Consider the following 22,264-nt stretch of genomic DNA (forward strand, 5'->3'; position numbering starts at 1 on the left):
AGACTGTGTTTGGTAGCATTGTCATGCATAGTTAAATACATTTTGAGGTTAGATCTCATGTTTAATGCTCTTAATGAAATAAAATTTAAATTAGCCATATTTGAATGAAATAAAAGCCTCTCAACTATCTTCATACAACTGATAATATATGACTCAGTTTCTGGATAATTTAGAAGCTGGATTTGAAACATTTAATAAAGTTGAGAAGTAAGCATATGACATCATATGTAGGGAAGAAAGACTGAGGCTTCTCAGGAAATCATTATTCTTAAGGATCTAACCTTGCCAAATTGAGGGGTTTTTTTTTCAGCTTTGCTTCTGCCTTAAAACATGTGTTGGGCTGGTGCTTCTTCTCCATTACAGTTAGCATTCCAGCGCCCGGCTAGCATTCTCATTCTCCGTCATGATGATGTTCACAGAGTGACTGACTGTAGCTCAGTTCAGACGGGCCCTAGCTCCCAGGCAAATGGAAAAGAGGAGAAAGGGGCTCGCTACAAGGATCCAACGAGCACTATTATCTCTCTTCCCCTTTCTTCTCACACACAGTCTCTGTAAAGGTTGACAGTGCCACCGTGCCCAGTCCTGAAGAAGGGAATCATGCAGACGCTTACCTAGACAGACATGAGAAGAGGTTCTCTCTAGGACAACACTAGATGCTTCCATCTCTGAGTCAAGTTGGTCTCTTTCCTTTGGCAGGGGACCGTTCCTCGTGGCTCTGGGGAAGTCTTGGCACCCAGAAGAATTTAACTGTGCTCACTGCAAAAACACAATGGCCTACATTGGATTTGTTGAGGAGAAGGGAGCACTGTATTGTGAGCTGTGTTATGAGAAGTTCTTTGCTCCTGAATGTGGCCGGTGCCAGAGGAAGATCCTTGGCGTGAGTGTTTGAAACTACTTCTTCATGTGTAGTGCGTCCTAGAGCCGTGGAGATTTTATAATAAATCTTTTCGTTATTTTTACTTTGTATTTTCTTCTTGCTTTATCAATGCTTTCTGCTTTTGTTAGTTGTGTTTATTATAAAACAAAACTGAACAGACCTTTAAGGAAGTATATAAGACTCGTGGGGTTAGCTGCCTTTGGTTTTGTCTTACTGAGGGCTGCCATGTCTGGTGAAAGTCTAACCTCTATAGGAAAAATAATTTACTGTGGGTGTGCTACCTCAGCAGGACCCTGTTTGCTCAGGAATGAAGAGGTCGCCCAGGACCACACACACAAGCTTTCGGGACTGACACCTTTGCTGGTTTAAATTAAATTCCATAGTTTTTATAAGAGCAGCCTTTCCCTACTTGTCAGAGTTCAAACACAGGACACTGATCTAATGAAATATACAAAATTTGTAAAATGTGAAGCTTATAATATTTTTATTTGAATGAATAAATAATGTTTAAAACTGTGACTTCAGTTATAAACATGTGCATTTGATAGGAAAAACGTTTCAAGCTATACTTTTTGGCAAAAGAAAAAAACAGTGAATACATGTCTATCATGTTATAACATCCAATTTTCAATGATATTGAAGGTTCAGGTAACTACTATAGATGACCAGTAGTGGAGATAACTTTGATTTTAGATGAAACCAGTGTTCTTGACTTTAACATGTACAAGTTGGAATGCCTTTGCTTGATTCTACCTCAATTCTCAATTTGAAAATATAGAAATGAAATTGTAGAAAAATGTGAATTATGGATAACATGCTTAAGTAGGTCTGAAACATTTAAAAATAGTTTCGGTTATAAATATGCTACCTGACCAATTTCTATGTTATTAATTTGTACATTATATTGGCCATAAAGGAGTATAATGGCTAGCCTATCCATAAGTGCTGACAAATAATCAGTTAGTAGACTATATGTCAACTTAACATTTAGTGATTAAGCAGTCTGTGGACTGGAGAATAATTAATAAAAGTAAAGAATGGCAAAAGCTATAAGACTCTAGGAAGTGAGAGAATTCCCATATTATTAAATATTCTTCAGAAATTTTTTCTAATTGCTTTCCTTCTTCTTAATAGAATCCTTAGAACAATTCTTGAAAAACTAACAACCCCAAACCTCTTACTGATTAAATCTCTTCCAAGTCTTGCATCTTGGAGTATTTAACAGGACTAGGATCCTTGCTTCTGTGGTTCACACTTTACCCAGTGGAGTAAGTGCATAGTACACTCACAGCTGATTCCAAAAAGCTAAACACTCGATGAGCCGATTGGATTATACTGATTACATTATTGCCTCCATAATGCACTAGAGTTCAGGTTTGTTTTAGTTTTTAAATGCTTTCTCTTCCTTCATGACATTTTCAAGATAATGCCATGAAAGTTTTTTAGGTTAATGCATCCTGACGCCCTTTGAAAGAAAGCAGAATGTGGTGGCAAGCCTTTCTGCAACCTTTCCCTTATGCGTGCATGTATAGTTAGTAATAGCAATTACTCTTTGTTTATGGATTTGTATTTATGAAAAGCACACGTATTACAATAGCTTTTGGTGACGTGTGATCTTCCACTAAGCATCTCTTGTTTCTTAGATGAAACTTCAAAACAAAGAAGAAATACATGCGTCTACATTGAATTAGTGTGGTTCAACTATGAGAGTAGGTATTGGTGTGTTTACTGTCATCTTTGAATCCTTCTGCATTTCTGTAACAGGAAGTCATCAATGCTTTGAAACAAACCTGGCACGTGTCCTGTTTTGTGTGTGTGGCCTGTGGAAAACCTATCCGCAACAACGTTTTCCACTTGGAAGATGGAGAGCCATACTGCGAGACTGGTGAGATAATAAGCCATTTACTTAGTTAAGAATGAAGTAAAACACATTTCTGTACAATTGAAGGGAAAGTTTAGGCCAACAAGGTTTCCTTTATTATTTTAGAGGTATTGTATATTACTCTGAATATATAGCAAAACAAAAATAATAGTATCTGTTCATGACTTTGTCAAAATGAACATTTCCAACTTCATTTTATGAACATTAAAGGTTAGCATTACTTAGTAGGAAAAACATATTCAAATCTCCAATCATTTAAAGATAAATTCTACCCGATATGTACTGTAAAATCACCTATTGTGGTAAAGAATATCCAATGGTTATAAACATGAGAAATGTTCAACATTCAAATGTTACCACTTTGCTTTTTAAAGTCGCAACCCTGAAAATAAATGTGAAATTCTTTGCTATCTCTACTGAATAGGAAATCATTCCTGGCTCAGATTGCTCCCTAGTGAAGATGTTTTTAATAATTTAGGTTCCAAAAGCCTGTCTACTCCCTTTGCGTTGTTCCTGAACACCCAGCACTTCCTTTTTCTTTGCCACATCTGCACGTGAGCTTTCTTACCATTTACTCAGATACAGCTTCCACAACGGCTATTTCAAAATATCAAACACGCTTTACTTTATTCTGCCTCTACTAACTGCCGTTAACTGACTTCCCACTATTGAGTTTTACTCTTGTTTTAGATTGAAATTCAAGTGCGGTCCTAGAAGAAGGGATGTGCCCAGTGGTAAAGTTCAAGAGACCATCAGCTTTCGTCTGAAGCTGGTTCAGCATCACTTACCTCTTTGCTCACTCGGTGCTCTGATTTTCACCTTCCCCTTAACTCCTTAGTAAGAAGGGTTTGGCTCTATTCCAGATTGCTCACCAGGAAGCCCCAGAACCTCCAATAAAATGCCCCATGTGTTGTTAGCAGTGTAAGTTGGCTGTAAACTTCCTACCATCTTCAGAGTATCTCATGTTCTGCAGCTTTTTTTTTTTTTTCTGGAGAGAGACTTGGTTTTTGTTTAGTTGGTTGGCTGTTTGTGAGGTTTTTTTAGCAGCTTTGTAAGACATTCTGACTAACTATGCAAAAATATAAACATCTATCTAACCTGAGATGTTTAATGTGTTTTTAAAAAAATCATGAAATAAAAGTAATACATTGATAGTAGAGGGGAATCATGGTCTAATTTTTATTATTTTTTCCTTAACCTTCAGCCATTTGGTTTATTTTTTCAATTATTTTCAAAATTTTAATAATTTTATTACATGAAGTACATTTTATTTACATGAAGTAAATTTACATTATAGGTTAAACATAAGTCTGATCATTGCTCATAGCTTTTTTTACATTTTTTATTATATATTTAAATTAGAAACCAGCTTGCTTCCCATGTCAGTCCCAGCTCCCTCTCCCTCCCCTCCATACCCACTCCCCCCACCAGCTTCCCCAGCCCCCCACCCAATCCCCACTCCATTCTCCAGGGAGGGTAATGCCCTCCATGGGGGATCTCTAGAGTCTGTCATTTCATTCCTGGGAGGGCCCAGGCCCTCCCCAAAGTGTCCAGATTGAGAAAGCATCCCTCATTGTGGGATGGGTCCCCAAAGTCCATTTGTGTGCCAGGGATAAATACTGATCTACTACCCCAAAACCCCATAGATTACCCGAGTCTCCTCACTAACACCCACATTCAGGGGGTCTGGATCAGTCGCATGCTAGCTTCTCAGCCATCGGGCCGGGGTCCAAGATCTCCCCCTTGTTCAGGTCAGCTGTTTCTCTGGGATCCACCAGTCCAGTCTTGACCCCTTTGCTCATCACTCCTCCCTCTCAGTCACTGGGTTCCAGGAGTTCAGTTCAGTGTTTAGTTGTGGGTATCTGCCTCTGCTTCCATCTGTCACTGGATGGAGGTTCTAGGATGGTATGTAAGACAGTCGTCAAACTCATTATTAGGGAGGGACATTTAATGTAGTCTCTCCACTACTGCTTAGTTTGCCAGTTGGTGTCATCCTTATAGATCTCTAGAGATCTCACTAGTGCCAGATCTCTCCTCAAACCTAGAATGGCTCCCTCTATTAAGGTATCTCTCATCCTGCTCTCCTCTATTCTTCCCCCAACTCAACCTTCCTGCTCCCCCATGTCCTCCTCTCCCTTCCTCTTGTCTCCCTCTCTTTTTCCTGGCTCCCTTTCTCCTCCCCCACTGTGTGCTCCCGATCTGATAGTACCTCATTCCACCTTCTCTGGGGTACCTTGTATATCTCTATTAGGGTCCTTCCTGTTTCCCTGCCTCTCTGGCAGTGGGATTGTAGACTGGCACTCCCCTAATTCATGTCTAAAAACCATATCTGAGTGAGTACATACCATGTTTGTCTTTTTGTGACCGTGTTACCTCACTCAGGATGGTTTCTTCTAGTGCCATCCATTTGCCTGCAAATTTCAAGACTCCATTGTTTTTTTTTCTGCTTAATAGTATTCCATTGTGTCAATGTACCACATTTTCTCTATCCACTCTTCAGTTGAGTGGCGTCTAGGTTGCTTCCAGGTTCTGGCTATTACAAGTATTGCTGCTATAAACATAGTGGAATTGCTGGGTCTTGTGGTAGAATGATTCCCATTTTCCCAAGGAATCTCCATACTGATTTCCATAGTGCCTTCAGCCATTTCTTAGCAATGTTCCCATCTCAGTAGATGGCTGCACTGTCCACTGTCCAAACGTCCAGGATTCCTCTTTCTCGTTCTTCCAAAACAGAATTTTAACAGGTTGATTCCTAGCAATTCTACCTCCAGTGGATATTGGAAAGGCATCCCTGCCCATCTGCAGTGTGGCCACTATGCCCAGATTGTTCTCACTCTTCGCCTGGATTCCCCAATAGCAACTGCAGAGAAATCTGTACAGTGTCAACCTTGGCAGTCAGATTGTGCTCGTATTCTGCAAATGGAGTCCACTAGAATAAGAACATCCTCCTTGCCAAAACCCTCCTTGCCAGACTTATCTCCTGCCTCTTTACATTCTGACACTAGATTTAGCCCATATCTTATCCCTTTATTATGTCTAAACATGGCCAGGATTTTATTTCTGACTCCAGGGCCTTCATACTTAAAAGTTTCATCTAACTAGAATGTTCACCATGTAATTCCTCCTTGTTCTTCAAGTCTCATGATGACTGTTACATACCAGAGAAGGTTTTCCTAACCCTCCTGTAATGTAGTGTGTGTCCCTAGTTACTCCATATCACAGCACTGGTTGTGGCTTCATTGTACACAGTCTTATCCAGAGCCCCATGAGGCGAGCATCGTCACCTGTGCGTTTTCCCTGTCCACCTCCGTGCTGCCTGGAGCACTGCCTGCTAGAGTCTGTGGAGGTGTATTCAGCTAAAGAGTGTTTGCATCAAGCTGCATATTATAGACTCCCTCCCCTCCAACTATGGCTGGATTGACATTTTTAAAGGCCAAAAGTTGGCTCATAGGTCAACACAGCAGTGATAAAGTTGAATATTTTTTAATAATAGAAAAAGGACAAGGAAACTGTCATCAGAAGGGAATTTAGAGCTAATTAGTTGTCAAGTTACTTGTGTTGTCTGACTAGAAAATTTCCGTGTGAAGTCATAAAATTAGAAGCAAAATATAACAAAAGAAATGGAGGCTGGTTTTATTGGCATAATCCAGCTAGGAGCTCGGTCACAGTCCTTATTTGTGAAAGTGTCCTGAAACCTGCATTTGAAAGCTAACCAATGCCATTTGCCAAATTTGTTCTCAAATTATATTAACTAGGCTCATTGTTGCAAATGATTGAGAGTCCTCTTACCGTACCTCGACACATCCAAGTGTACTGAACACTACATACAACAGTGGTCTCCTGTTCATGCATCTGGGCATTTAAACAGAGAATGGAACACAGGGAATATAATAAAAAAATTAAATGTCATAATAATGTTTCCTGTGCTGAACATACATGCCAAACGAGGCAGTGGTTCCTTTGTGGAAATTGTCCTGTTTCCCATCCAGTCCAGTGAGGAAAGCCAACCAAGCTGCCCCACCCAGTGGATGTTGTATTCCTCACTTCCATGCCAGTCTTAAACTTTGTGTCTCATTTAACTCCCATCTTAGCACTGTTTCCTGTGAGCTGTCCTTCCAAAGCCTCACCATGTTTAAATTACATCTCTTTCCTAACCTGATGCAGATTATTATGCTCTTTTTGGAACAATATGCCGTGGATGCGAATTCCCCATAGAAGCTGGTGACATGTTCCTTGAAGCTCTGGGCTATACCTGGCATGATACTTGCTTTGTATGCTCGGTAAGTAAACTGTACTGTCCTGGTTGACGCCTAGTGCTTAATGGAAGTAACAGCATTTCGGTCTTTCCCTTCCTCAAAACCAACCAACACTGTTTTTCAATGTTCTTAAAAGTTAGATTTGACATATAATAAGGTCTTACTCCAGAGAAAATATAACTTTTAATACATCCATATCCTTAAGGAGATTTTTGCTTTTTTAAAATGAGTTCTTACATTTCTTTCTTAAACCAGTTTATTTTTGACACATTGGATATTTCTTAAATAAAAAACAAATTATAAAAACTGGGGTTCCAGAAAAATGGCTCAATTTTCTTCCAGACTGAGACATAGCTTATGAATTTTCTTTTCTTTTTGAAAATGCAAAATAACTTTACCTATTGTACTTGCTACTTTAATGCTCTTGGTTTTGGTTTTATTTATTATTGATGTATATGTGTGTGTTTCTATGTACATGTATGTGTTTATATGCTTGTGGGGACTGAAAGACAACCTCAAGTGTAACCCTCAGAACACTGGCCCCCTCCTTTGAGACAGGGTTTCTCATGAGTCTGGAGCCCGTCAACTGGGCTAGATGGGCTAGCCAGCAAGCCCCAGGGGACCTCTTGTCTTCACCTTCCCAGCCTTGGAGTGACAAGCAAGCATGTACCATGACACCCAGTGTTCGTACATGCTTCCTGGGAATCAAACTCAAGTGCTTTATTGACTGAGATACCCCAACAGCTGCTTGCAGAGACTTGATCTCACTGTTTAGCTCTGGGTGATCTGGAACTTACAATGTAGATGAGGCTGACCTTGAACTCAAAGAGATCCACCTGCCTCTGCTTCCTGAATTCTGGGACTAGAGGTGTGCATCACTGTACCTGGCCTTTTGATTTTTACTGTTAATGATTAAGATAAGTCAAAAGATTAACATTAACCTAAGATAATTTTTATAATTTAGGAAGCTAATATTCAGTAATGTTGTTCCGTCCAGTACTTGATCTCTGTTACTGCTGTTAGAGTTAATATATCCAGCACTGTTTGATGCCCATTGCATAAAAAAATAGATAATAGTGAAATCTAACGGTTTCTGCACACATTACCTTTGAGCACTTCTTTTTCTCACTTCATCTTTTAGACTTCCTAAAGTTTATAAAAGCAGCTTTTACACATTTACCTTCTTAGGAAAACCTTCCCGTGAGATTGTCATTTGCCAGGCAGCAGAAACAACAGGCAGGCAAAAGTGTGGGTGGCCTCACCACAAAACCTCTCAGCAGGCAGCTCCTGCCCAGGATGTTCACTGTAGAATCAACTTAAATCAGTTCTTTCATGAATGAATGGTTTTATCCAGGAAGTAAATTAGAATCAGCCTATTGGGACTGGAGAGATAGCTCCATGATTAAGAACACTTGCTGCTCTTGCAGAAGGCCTGAGTTTGGTTCCCAGGGCTCTCAGTGCATTTGGCCTCCCAAGGCATCTGCCCTGAAATGCACATACCATACTCAGACTCATACACTTAATAAAATATAAATTAAAAATACTAATCTGTGCCCAGTGTACAACAGGACAGAGTGACATTGGGTTTGGCCATGCTTGGCAAAGCAGCTGAGCTATTTCTTTTTGATTCTTTAATTCTTTGTAAAAGGAAACATTCAAAAGATTGACTAGAATTTGTATTTGATGTATTAAAGCTTTCATTAGAACTAAGTGCTTCCCTCTTGCTAGAGAAAAGCCATCATTGGTAATTTAAATAAATCAGACTATGTTCCAGAAAAAAGGTCATTGCTTTTCCAAGAAGTCATGAAATGTCATAGGAATCATGATGTGTCAGGGTCTCACTCAGTGGTCTAAGGAACATGTGATGTTACTCGTTCAGGACAGTCACTCCCCTTTGGGAGATCTGATGTAAATGATGACACTCTTGTAAGCAATGCTTCTCTTTTGCAGGTGTGTTGTGAAAGTTTGGAAGGGCAGACGTTTTTCTCAAAGAAGGACAAGCCGCTTTGCAAAAAGCATGCTCACTCTGTGAATTTCTGAAAAGTCAACGGTTCCAGGAAATGGGAGAAATTTGAAGAAAAGGGGGGAACTAAAATTACCGTTTAATTTTTAGTTTTAATATTTATATGGAGTTCTAAAATAATAGTAGCCCTGAATGGATAAACTCTAACATTAAAGCCAAGTCTGTGAGAAAATGTTTGGCTTCAGAAAGTCACAGACGGTTTGGGATTTATTATGACTAGCCTGTGTTTTTTGCCCATGAAGTAGCCTTTATAAGAATCAATTTCCTGACTACTAAATTCATCTTAGAATAAATTAGCAAAGGATTACATTTTTGAATTACAAATCTAGCCTCTATGCTGAAATGATTATTTCTTTCCTTTTTGGGTAGCTGTAAGAATCCACAGAAGGCAATAAAAGTGCCTTAAACTTTACAAATAAGAATAATTGTTTAATAAGCCCATTCTATCTGTATAATAATAAGTAGGAGTTTAAATAAATTTCATGAGTAGGTGGTATCTTTTTCTTTGGTCTTATCATTGGTCCTTTCAGTAACACAGTCCAAGGAAGTTTTTGATCAAAGTGTGTCATGCCCTAAGAGATGCTGTGATCTCTTATGTTCTTCCAAAGGCTGCCATGTTGCTTAAAGGTCACAAAGGCTGATCTCCCTTCGGATGGGACACTTTGTGTGCATTGTGTGTGGCTCACCTCCTGGGCCAGCCTGCCGTGCCTCTCATCTCTTATGCTGAGCTGAAGATAATTCAATAATGTTAGACTCTAATGGTTTCTCTACCCCCCCATCCCCCAGAGAGTAGGTAGAAGATAAAGGAGCTAGAAATTGGGAAATAAAGCAACTGTACCTGGAAAGTAAAAAGAATCACTTCCCCTTTCAGATAATGAACTGCTTAGTTTTTACAGTTGTGTCACTGACTGAAGATTTAAAAACTCTTTGCCCAGTAATGTTTTTTGGATTGAGGATTATGATAAGATTCAAGTTTGTGTTGTTACTGTGTTTTTTGCTTATTTGGAGTTGTTCTGGGGTTTTGTTAGTTTGCTGGGTTTTGTCTGGGATTCTTTTCTATCAGTAAGAAGTAAATCCCCTCCAATTGTGTGACCATGGAGTTAGGCAACTTTTCTTCTCTGGCCTTTGGTAATACAGGGCCAACCATAATCCATTACTCACATTGTGCTGTCATTTGCTCTCCACGATTGGGCCGAGCATTGTAGTCAGCAAAGTGACTGTTAGAAAGCCATGCAGTGTGGCTCACTGCCCAATGAGAAGACAAATCATGGCATTTACTACTTCTCTCTTTGTTTCTACAATGAAGGAAAGCCATGATCCTTCTGAGTTATAGCTATATCTGTTGGGAGCATGGTGCTCCCAAAATTCAGACAGGGTGCCCCAGTTCTTGCTGCCCCATCTGTCAAGAGCACCTGCTGTGCATCCATTTGTGTGTGTGTGTGTATTTGTTATACAGGAAGTCTTTGGCTATAGGATTTGTTTAACCTGCCTAAGAACTTTCCAGGTATCTGTCCTAAAAGCTGCTAATTTATGCTCTAGTAAATTTATGTTGTTATGCAGATAATCTCGAACTGGGGGATAAATGAACAGGAAGGGTGACACGCATCACAAACTGGAAGCTTCTCCAGCAGCATCCCAGACTACCTCCTCACCTGTGCTTGTAGGGAGGCAGAGAATGTCTTCAGAAGTCCGTGCTAGAACTTCGTGCATTAGATCTCATGGCTGTGTCAGTGACCAATAGCAGACTCGCGGACTCGGGTGCATTCCTTCTGATCTGAATGTCCAGCCTTGGCTTTGTACCACAAAATAAGCTGGTGATTTTTTTTTTTTGATGTGCAAGTTTTGGTTTGTCTTTTAGATGATATGCCATGATATAATTTGACAACTCACTGGTGTTTGCATATTCAAATAATTTTTTTGACTTGGATTTCTTATGAAGTTACCTTTCTTTAAGGATCTCATTGTTATTGAACCTTTATTTCTCTCTTCTTTGTGGAATATAATGCTGCATTTTATAATCCTGTATGTCTCTAAATTTAATTCCTAAAAGGCTAGTGTGGCTTGCTAATTTGACATTGTGTCTTTATTCTTTGCCTATCATGTTGTATGGCAAGTTGTGTATCTGTTCCTAACACAGTAGCTCCTGGGAGATGAGTTCTCCCCATAACCAGAAGTCTGTCTGCAGTGAGACTCGGCTTGCCTCGTTAACCAGCATGGAGCTTTCAGTACCTGGCACAGCACTTTACTCTTCTGGCGAGTTCCCTGAGTATTTATTATAAGTCTTCTGTGTCAGTAGCGTTTTTCTCATTATTATTGTAGAACATTGAATTTTTCTCATGCTAGATGTATATTTTGAAGACTGTACTTCATAAGCCCCATATGAAAACAATAGTATATGATTCTTAATGTGCCTTATTCGATTTCTCATTTTTGAGAGTTTGGTGGGCCCATATAGATACCATTTCTCTAATTGTTCTGGATGACTGTTACCTGTTGAGGTAGCCATCTTTGCTTAGCAACTTCATGTTTCCCATTGGTAGGGTTACCTTCACCATGTAAAGCTAAAGCCTAATTATTTGGCCCTTATTAAAACAAAAGTAATCATTTATTTTTCAAATATTGATATAAAACTGTGTTTAAAATTATCTACAACAGAATATACTCCTTTCAAGGAACCCTAGGCTAGGAGCGCTTCCATAGAAAAGTAATTGCTGCAGTGTGAATCCAGTGTTACATTAATATTTTTTGGCATTTGCAGTTCAGTCATCTTTGGAGCGGGGAAAACAGAAGGTAGTTTTACACAAATGTACGCTCATTTCAGCCTGTCCCTCACCTCCAGATGTCTAAGTTATTGGATCTAGACACTTAATATGTAATTGGCCATGCCTGCCAATTATTGTCTTTTGTTTCCTTGCATTTTTCAGTTTGTGTGTAGCTGCTCTTTTGCTTTTGGATATGTTTCCTAATTAAAAAAAAATCACACGAGAACTATAATCTGTATAGTGATACCTAATGAACTCAATAAACAACTGCAGTGATGTCAACACACATGCTTGATCTTTCTCTCTGGGTGGTATGTGGTTTCACTTAAGTGAACGTGGAGAAAAGTCACATTCCATCCTCACGGGACCAGAGGAGGTGTGTTAACCCCTCAAGAGCCTCTGCCACAGGATTGACCAACCCCAATGCCCCAGAAACAGGACATTTGAAGATACTACATTACTATTAGTTAGTTACCTTTTGTGCTTTGCATATATAACATATGTAAGACATGTTTGTAAGTTAGTAGATGAGCTGTCTTTAAATATGCTTATTGCTGACATTATTCATTGGAATGGCCTAGTTTCATGTCTTGTTATGTCACAGATCATAAGCAGAGAGCAAATTCCCTGCTCTTTTCATTTGGCATGAGCCAGGATATGTACAGCCCAGTTCAGTCTCATTAGCTGGCTGGCCATTACGAGGTAGGCTCACACACCTCTTGCTCATTTGTTTATCAGCTTGAGGGAGATTTGTTTTCTAACTGTATAATTAAAAGGGATGTCTGTGTTTCGGGCTGTACTTTGGGGATGGGAGAGAAACTCAAGTCTATTTTGCCCACAGTATATTAAACTCCAGAAGCCAAACTTTTAAGGGCATCGAGTCTGCATCTGACATTTTAATAGCTGCTGTTTGGTTTCTGTCAATCACGTCATTGCACGTTAAAATGCACCGACAGAATAAGAGATCTGTCATTCCTTCGTTAAGAAACAGTAATCCAGTACAAGATTTATAGGCTCACGTCTCAACTGTGTGTTCACAATAAACCCCCCTTGAGTGCTGAAACCAGAGCAAGCTTCCTGCCAGTCAGTGTTTTTGACTCACATGTCCCCAATAGAAGATTATCAAAGGTTTTGTAACTCAACTACATATAAAAATCCTTTGGCCAGCAAAAGCTTAATTTAGGTTGGCAGTTTCCCTTTCTGAGTACTCTCAGACAAGATCTTGGTTATATCAGAAACACATAGGCACTGATGTATTATTAGCAGGCCTGGTGTTAATTAGGGAGAATTACCAGAAATAGTTTGCCTTGTGGAAATTTATTACAGAATCACACTTGACTGATGGCAGAATAGGAGTTGCTGAGAGAGAGCAGCTCCCACTCATAACCACTAATTAATAGGGTGCCAAAATTCCGCAGAGAAGGTTTCATCCCAAGTGTGGGAGCCTCACAGGGAAAATGGTTCCTGTGCAGTACTTAAAATTTAACAGAGGAAAGGAACCGGACACATGGCTACCTAACAGAATAGCAGGCTGTGGGGGCATGGGCTGTGTGAACGAGAGGGCTTAACTCAGTGAGTGCCGAGCTCCAGAGTGGCCTGTGAATACGAAAGGGTTATACATTGTGTTTTGTTTCCTGACTGGATCTCACGATGTAGTCCAGGCTGACTTGAGACTTGAAATTCTCCTTCTCCCTCAGTCTCCTGAGTCCTGGGATGTCATGCTTACACCATAATGCCAAACTCATGCATACTGTTATTTTTAATATGGCAAGTATCTGCTTCCTACGTTCATTTTATGATGAGAACTTGGTGCTCACCATGTTGTCTGTGGGATGTCATTGAGTTCCTATTCTTCATTCCATAATTTACAGGCTGTCTATATAGGTGGCGGGATCACACAGTGCTTAATAAGAAAGGTGTGGCTCCTACCCTTGAGTGTGGAGTAGGAGGGGAACAAGGTGCATCTGATGACTGGCTAATGGTGGAGCGCTGGGGGAGCCCTCCTAAATTACAGCTTGCCAAGAAATCAATTTTTTTTCCTGTCTGTAACTGCATGTAATTATACACAATAAAGCTTGGAGCCGTTGTTGAGTGTAGAAGGATAAAACATTTCCATGTCAGAAAACCACTGATCACTGACCTCAGGGAGAAAAAATAAAATGATTTACAATTCACAGAGGGGGCTAATTCTTCAATTTCTCAATTATGGTAAATGCAGTTCCCAAGGAAAACAACTTCTGTGCCAGGCCCAGATATGATTGACAGTCTCTTAGGCGTTCATGTTTCAAAAGACAGTTTCTGTCTGTGTCCAAAGTGTTCTAATTTGATTCCAAGATAGTTTTTCAATTTCATATTCTAAACTCATATTTTCCCCTAATTCAAATACAACTTTTTTTTTCTTCTCTTCCCCTCCCCCACCTTTTTGTCTTTACTTGTCCCCACACACACAGCTGGTGCCCTTGTAATTGACACAAAAGTCTCTCTGTGTCCGGTATTGAGATCAGCTCTGATACCTTACAGTGTCCCTTGTGCTGACGCTAGCGTATCACTAATAACCTAACTTTTCTCTAGGTCAGTGGCAAAGTGGATGGCGCTCCAGTGACGTCATAGCTCATTGGTTTTGACATAAATAAAACTCTTCTTTTGTGAAGCCCTATGTTGACGTCATCCTGACTCCGGACACATTGAGCATGTTTGCTTGAGAGTGCTTTCAATTTCCACCCTGAAAGAAGTAGAGACCCAACATGGAGCTTTGTAACTGTAAACTTGACTGTCAAATTGATTCTGTTTCAGCACTTGACACTTGTCATTCATTCTGCTCTGTTAAATTATTATGCTACTCCTGAAAGGTTTTTTTTTAATTTTTAATTTTTTGGTACCATTTTAAGTGTTTTGAATTAAAAAGATTTTAACCAACAGTTTTGGAGGCACTTCATTCTTAAGGAAGGAATCTAACCCATGTACATCTAACTTGGCCTGCTTGTTCCTGATCTTACAAACTTTGATGCCTTTTAACAAAGCCAACATAGATTATAATAGTATAAATTAAAGCCAAAGGCAACATGTGTCTGTGTCTCTCTGTTACATTAGTCTGGGTCCAATCAGAACAGGAACCACATAGCAATTTCATAGAAGTTAAGGAACTTGGTTTAATTAATTATTAAACAGATACAAGATAGCAAAATAATGTTGCAAATACACAGACAAGTCTAGAGGGCTCAGTAAGTACTTGACACAGAAAGGAAAACCCAAGTACAGAACCATGTAGAAAAGTGTAGAGCAGGTTCAAAACTGTAACTCCACACTGAGGAGAAAGGTAGATTTCTGAGGCATGCTGGCCAGCCAGCTTGGCCTCATCTACAGTGGGAGACCCTGTCTCAGATCATGTACCCAGGACTGTAACAGACATATACAAAAATAAATTAAAAAGTTGATAGCTGGAGACTGAGATGAAGGGCAGCTGGAGGAGACCCTGTCCCTATGGGGAGGGCTCATACCTTGTTGGAGACAGTGGTTTCAGTCCACCAAATGACAGATGTTCTCTGGGTTGCTGAAGCCAGAGCTCAACCTCAATTGGAAGCACCAAGTTGGGTGGATGCTCAAGGGGCTGGGGTGCTACTTGGGGCACAGGCCTGGAATAGGGAGTAGTGTGGCAAGAGGCCACTGCAGGCTGTAACGGAGCCCAAGTCGGGGACGTGACCTCCTCAAGGGTGTGCACTCCAGATGCAAGGTTGGGCAGTGCACCATCGCATATTCCCCTCACACATGCAGCACATTGGACCACGCAGAAAAGCAAAATGCAGCATCCGAAACCAGAACTGCTCCTTGCTGCCTCAGCATGCTTCTTAGCACGACAAAGCTTGATGCCATGACTGCACCAAAGGAGAACTGTTTTGAGTCCAGTCCAGTGTCCTAGAGCAAACACTGAAAGGGAAATTTGGAACTGGAAGTCGATAAAGTTAGTAACTGACACTGGATTCAAAGGAAAACAAAACTCTCCACTAAACTGACTTCCATAACACGGAACATTGTGCAAACTGAGGCTGGAGCTCAGTAGTTAAACACTTAACCTAGCATACCAAAGACCTGGGCTTAACATTGTCGCAGAAACACAGCTGAACAAGGAATTCTAGCCTGGTGTAGGAGTTCACAACTGGAATCCTGGCACTCAGGAGACTGAGGGAGAATTGCCATGATTTTAAGAACAGCCTATAATAGTGTAACCTTATTCTAGGCCAACCAGGCTGCCATAGAGTAAGACCTTATTTAAAATGAATAAATATAATACATAATAATAATAATAATAAAGAGGGATGGAGATGTGGCTCAATTCCCAGAATACTTGTCTAGCCTAGAATTTCACAAAGCCCCAGATTGAAACTCCAGCACAGTGGTCCCTGCCTATAACCCAGCACTGGGGAGGTAGAATCGGGAGCTCAGGGGCTGAAGGTGTCTTTTTTCTCACATAGAGAACCAAGACCACCCTGGGTTACATGAAGAAAAGGAAGGGGAGGGAAGGGAAGAGATGGGGAGAAGGAAAGGGAAAAGTAAACAGCAAAACCTACCTTGTTCTTTATTGCCAAAAATCCTTTGATGATGCTTTCAGTGTTCAGTAATTTCCACATTGCATTAATGTGTTTTTCAGTCTATCCTTCAAATGGCAGTTCTGATTATTTAAGAAACTATGTGTGCACTAGGACTTGACCAAAGAAGGTTTTACATGCATTCATACTCTAACATAATGCTTTTCATGTATGGAAAGGGTTGAAACATTTGTTACTTATTTGTGACTTCAGTGTACTAGAGTTCTTCTGTGTGAACCTCAGTTGGTATTACATACACACATTAATCACTTTCATAGTCCTGACCCAGAAGGAAGATCCACAGCTCCCCCTCTGCAGTAAGGGATGAGAAGATAGATGAAGTCTTGTCTAGGCAGGAGTCAGATTTGTTGTAAACACATTGCAATTTGTGCAGTGTCCTATCTGTTACCTGAGGACACACTAGTGTAGTGGTTCAAAGCACTCACTACCTGTAATGAAGTTTGCTTTTTTTTAACCACCCAATTCTATCCTCATATCAATATTATGGTGAACCAACAGAATATAATCAAAATATGGTGTCTCTGAAGGCCATCTTAAGTTATTGTCACAAACAATGGTAGTCATGTATTTTTAATCCACATTAGAAATTAAAAATAGCTCTGAGACGTTCTTTTCTAAAAGTACACACCTACAGCCTGGAGAACTTGAAAGTCGGGTTTTTTACTAGACTAAGAAAATGCATTTACTTTGAGTTGCTCTTACTTTTAGAGCTATGTCCACAGTAATAGTAACGCCAGTGTCAAGAAAGATATGGCTTTGATGGAGCACACAGCACTGAGTGCTGTATCTGCCCGACGTGCAGTTGCCTGTTGCACAGATGTCAATATTTGGGAGTCTTGCACTGGACCATCTGTTCTTCAAGGGTATTTGTGAAGTGATAGTCCTCTCTGCAATGTGCCATTTGCTGTCCTTTCTGCTTCCGCCACATTTCACAGTCCGCACGCTGCGGTGCTAAAAAGCCACAGGACTCAGGAGAGAGAACCGTCCTGAAGTGTACATAGCACCAAATGTGATTATCAACTAATTAGAAAACTGCAGGAAATGCAATGAGTGTTGCTTCCTCGCAGCAGAGTCCATGATGCTGTGTATGAGACGGTAGAAAATGAGCCAGCATGGCCGGCACCCAGTAATGCTCCCTTATCTGTGTGATGGATTTAGATCCCAGTGTGACACTGAAGACTGAACGGTGGCAACAGTAGAGGGAGCAAAACTGCAGAGTACACCGACAAGGTTGCATAGATCCTAGTTTTATTCGATCAAGATGAAACCTCTGCTGTTTCATAATAGCTCACACCGGCGCTAAGTCCACCAAAGCAAAGCTGGAAAATCCAGTTGCCCACACATCTGTTTTGCATAAGCCTTCAGTCATATGCTGACACTTCTGCCATAGAAGTGTATGTCTGGATAGGATATGGCTATGTGACTTTCTAAGCGATCACTCTGGAAGACATTGGAACAAAATTCACGCATGCCAAGTCCTGTGCCCAGAAATTATAGACTTGTCTGGGTGGTGTTAAGGATTTGACCTATTGAGTGTTCTCACACCTGCTTCTTACATTCAACTTGTTAATCCTTTGTTCAGAAAATGAGACATTGTGAAATATGTGGACGGGCTGCTATGACTTAAATCCTAAGTGTTTAGGCTCTTAATCTGGCTGAAGCTAAAATAACACTGATGGAATAAAGTGTGGTTTGGACTGCTATTGCATGCATTATGCTTTAGAAACCTTAACTGCTCACACTGAGCTCTACAGCTTGGTTAGAGTGTCTGCTTGAGCTCCAAGGGATGAACATTCTGTTTAGCTACTTACTCCAAAATAATGTTTTTCAGTTTGATTTTTGAGACAGGGACTTGTGTGACTCCACCTAGCCTCAGACTTGCTATGTAGCCAAAGATGGTCTTGAATTTCTGATTCTCTTGCCTGTATGTCCTAAGCTCTGTGATTATAGGTATGCCACCCATGCCCTGATGAGATGTTTTGAGTTATTTTCTCACATTTTCATACACACACACACACACACACACACACACACACTGTACTTTGTTAATATCTCCCAGTATCTTCTCATTCCTTTGCCTTCCTTCCCACCATGACTCCCTCCTACTTTAATGTCATGTATGTGTGTGTTCATGGCCTACTGCACTTAGTTCAGGCTGCTACATGATCTTGGGTGGGTTTATTCACTTGAACAAGGACAACTCGGTAGCTACACTACTGTTCACTGTCACCCCCTCTTCCCTTTTTATATGAAAAAAAATCATTACTTGAAAGGATTGTAATAAAATTTACTCATTCACCTAATGAGTCTTATACAGAAGTATGATGAGGAATCACTGGAATATGATCAAGACCAGCTTAAACTATTGTCAAAGTGAAACCAGTAACCAGTGATAATGGAATATGGCAATTATGCCTAAATATATAAGTCAGATGCTTAGTGGGAGAAGATCTTATTAGAAGAACACAACTCTGGAACTTGAGAGGCCTGGGCATTGTGAATGTTGACTACACTCAGGTGGAACTTATGCATAAGTCTTCCATAGGCTGGTCAGCAATTTGGTTCTTATCCAAACCAATACTATTGCTTTTTATTATCAGCCAAGTTGTACATGCCAGAGATGCTGAGCACGTTGGGAGTGGAGGGGAAGGAGAAAGGACACAGTAGAAGGTAACTGCCTGCAGAGGTGGGACTCTCCAGATACTCTTGTCCCCTGACCTTTTTCTACCCTCTACACAGCCCTTGGGTCAACACTGCCTGCTGGTCTTCCCAGTCTCCCTTGGAATGGCATCCCCAACCAAACTGTCTCCAGTTCAAACCCATAAAATCCTCAACCTCGACACGTCTAGTGACTAATCATTATTTCTGCTCCATAACATTTCCAGAGTGATGCTTGAGACTTCCCAAGGACTGTGCCAGTCGACTGAGGTGTTTTCTGTTGTTGTTTCCTTTTTTTTAAGTTGATATTATCTTGTTTAGGGAATTTGGGACCTTGGGAAAGTGACAGAGCTGGTTGAGCCTGCATTCTCTCACTGATGTCCCCTGACCCTCTTGGAGGAGAGATTGTCAGTGTTCAACAAAGGTTATGACATTTAAGTGAGGTAGTATGTCTCTAAAATACAAAGAAGTCCACACAGCCCTGTGTACTGGGACACAAAGAGGCATTATACACAAAAGATCTAATCCTGTGTTTAGGAAATACTCTTATGGAATATGTGAAAAGACTGTAACTGAGTTTAGTGATCCCTGCATAGGTTTCAGGTTACCATCAACTGTCTACCTTGGAGGTTCATAATGTGCACTTTAGCTGTGTAGTTTTGCCACTAACTTAAAATTATTAATAGTTGTAATATAGATTTTTCAAAGACATTTGACCATGCATTACTTTACTTGATGGACACCTTTTCTTCTTGCTCACTAATTAGTTAAGGGTGTTGTATGTGCGCGTGCCTGCCCACACGCACAGACATGCACGAGCGCACACCACGGTCAAAGTAGAACTCTTGGGAGTCCTTTCTCTGCTGCCACCTTGTCGATATGAGAATCTGCATCTCACTCAGGTCGTCTGCCGAGCCGAACACTGGTCTTTCCTGCCTGATCCACCACACCACCTCAAGGATGCCTGTTCTACAGAAAGCAGTTCGGGAAAGTTTGTCCTTCCTCTCTTGTAGGTTGTCTGTCCTTTGCTGAGCTGATCGTCATGTTCTAGACCAGTGGTTCTCAAGAGTGCTCTCAAAGCTTCTGGAGGGCTTTGCCTTGCCCTGCATCTCTGGCCTCTACCCCGGGGCTTTCTGAAATAGCAGGTGTGTACCAAGTAGGTCTGCCTCTTTACTGGGGACGCATGCCCTGTCACTCAGCAGCCGGAAGCAGCTCCTGGAGAAGCCCTCCAGCAAGTGCATACAGACCATCCCTTCTCACCACAGTGAGCTCTTTCTCCATGAGAGTCTGCAGCACTCTCCAAACAGCCTGATTCAGTAGGTGTGGGGACGGGGAGCAGGGCGCACATAATTGCATTTCTAACAAGGCCCAGGTGACCTGCTCTGACACCACAGAGGGCCCAGGCATCATGAAACAACACAACGACCCCTTCCTAGCCTGCTGGTGGTGACTAATATCTCTCTCCTTTGTGTCTACTAAAATCAGAGCATTCACACTTAGACTTCTGAAAGTTAGATGCTTAGAAAAATACAATCTACATTGGGAATTTAACAAGTTTTTTTTTCCCCATGATTTTCCTTGAAGAGTTTTATGGCAGGAGTTGAGAGACCAGATTTGTTTGAACCAGAACTCCAAATGCCTGCAATGACCATGAACCAAAATGAGAGTTTGCAATTTGGTTGCATCACAAATGGCGTTATTTTCCCCACCATTTTTTTTCAAGGAATGTTAACCTCCCCAACCTTTTACAACTGTCCCTATGGTTAAACTTCATGGACCAGTACATGGGCATCTCTAGTGAAAACCAAAGCGATGAATTCTGCAGGCTGCCAGGTATTTCTCTTGCTCTGGACGTGACTCTTCACCAGTTCTGACCAGTGCTTTCTTCTTGTGCTGCCTAGTTTTAACTTAACCTAAGCCAGAGTCATTTTGGAGGAGGGAATCTCAATTGAGATTACCCCCACCTGAGCCACTAGATTGGCTTGCAAGCAAACCTGTAATGAATTTCCTTGATTGATGACTGATGTGGGAGGGTCCAGCTCATTGTGGGCGGTGCCATCCCTGGGCTAGTATACCTGGGCATTATGGGAAAGACTGAGCAAGCCAGGAGAAGCAAGAGTAAGTAGCTTCCCACCATGGTCTCTATGACAGTTCCTACATGCTGGTATCTGCCCTGATCCCTCAGTGGTGGACTGTGATTTGAAACTGTAAGCTAAAACAGCAACTTCCTTCTGCAAGTTGCTTTTGGTCGTGGTATTTTATTACAGAAATAGATACTCTAACAACGGCACTTCTTTATACTCCCTCAGTGGTCTCCACACTGATTGGTAACTCAGCTCGTGACATGCCCTTCCCAGAGACGAGTGTCTGAGCAAGCAGCTGAGAGAACCTGTCATAGGCTTTTAGGTGAAGGTAGTTGTCACTTGGAAAGCCATGGAAGGAATGCCAAATTAGGTCACCCACTTTGCTGGAAGGCCTCGTGAGTGACTCCTAAGGTGAAAAGCCCTGTGGGCCCATGCTGTATAATACACTGTCATTCAAACCCCCACGGTGTCACTGGCTTCTCTTTAAGAACAGGTTCTTTTGGGTTTTGAATTATCTGTATCTTTGGCCTTTCCCTGCCTTAACACTAACAAGCTGATTTCCCCCACTTTCGCCTCCAAACTATTGAAACTTGCTTTATTCCTGGTAAAAGGAAAGGCTGACCACAGCCATTGTGTGTATGTGAGTGTGTGTGTGCGAGAGAGAGGGGGGAAGTGTGTGTGTGTGTGGTGGGGATGGGGGCAGAGGGGGATGTATTGGGGAGGTCCTGGGAGTTGTTTTGTTTTCTTAGCTGTCTTGTGCAAATGAACTGAAGGTTTAACACTTAGGTACTGTTTGAAGATGTAATGCAACAGAGCTCAGAGTGGGGTGTCCGGGAGCCCCCTTACTCAAGGCCCCTTCAGTGCAGCTGTTCTGAGAGCTACAACGCTAAAACCTTGTTGCTATGGGCTTAGGCCCAAACAAACCCGTGCCTGTTCTGGTATGTAGATTATGTTCTCCAAGGACAGCCCTCTCACTTACTCCATGTCCATCTGTGGGACCTTTGGGTTTCAATCATTCCTGCACCATGTCCATTCTAAAGCTGCAGCTTGTTATATGATATAGTGCCTTGTCACTTAACAGCAAGCTCTGGCAAGTCTGAACCAACCCTGTTCCTCCT

The 22,264-nt window shown here is 41.2% G+C and overlaps 1 protein-coding gene across 11 annotated transcripts in view; it reads left to right on the forward strand.

The window, feature by feature from the left end:
* The window catches only part of Pdlim5 (PDZ and LIM domain 5), a 163,035-nt gene extending 150,953 nt beyond the window's left edge, over window positions 1-12,082 (forward strand). For all 11 annotated transcript variants that reach the window (XM_040751692.1, XM_040751693.1, XM_040751694.1 and 8 more), the window contains 4 exons: window positions 697-877; window positions 2,642-2,762; window positions 6,924-7,039; window positions 8,966-12,082. In XM_040751692.1, the coding sequence (XP_040607626.1) occupies window positions 697-877; window positions 2,642-2,762; window positions 6,924-7,039; window positions 8,966-9,055 (508 nt within the window). In that variant the 3' untranslated portion in view covers window positions 9,056-12,082. The remainder of the gene's footprint in view (window positions 1-696; window positions 878-2,641; window positions 2,763-6,923; window positions 7,040-8,965) is intronic.
* The last annotated feature ends 10,182 nt before the right edge of the window (window positions 12,083-22,264 follow it).

This window comes from Mesocricetus auratus, unplaced genomic scaffold (genome assembly GCF_017639785.1).
Source record: "Mesocricetus auratus isolate SY011 unplaced genomic scaffold, BCM_Maur_2.0 Super-Scaffold_100009, whole genome shotgun sequence".
Classification (NCBI taxonomy): Eukaryota; Metazoa; Chordata; class Mammalia; order Rodentia; family Cricetidae; genus Mesocricetus; species Mesocricetus auratus.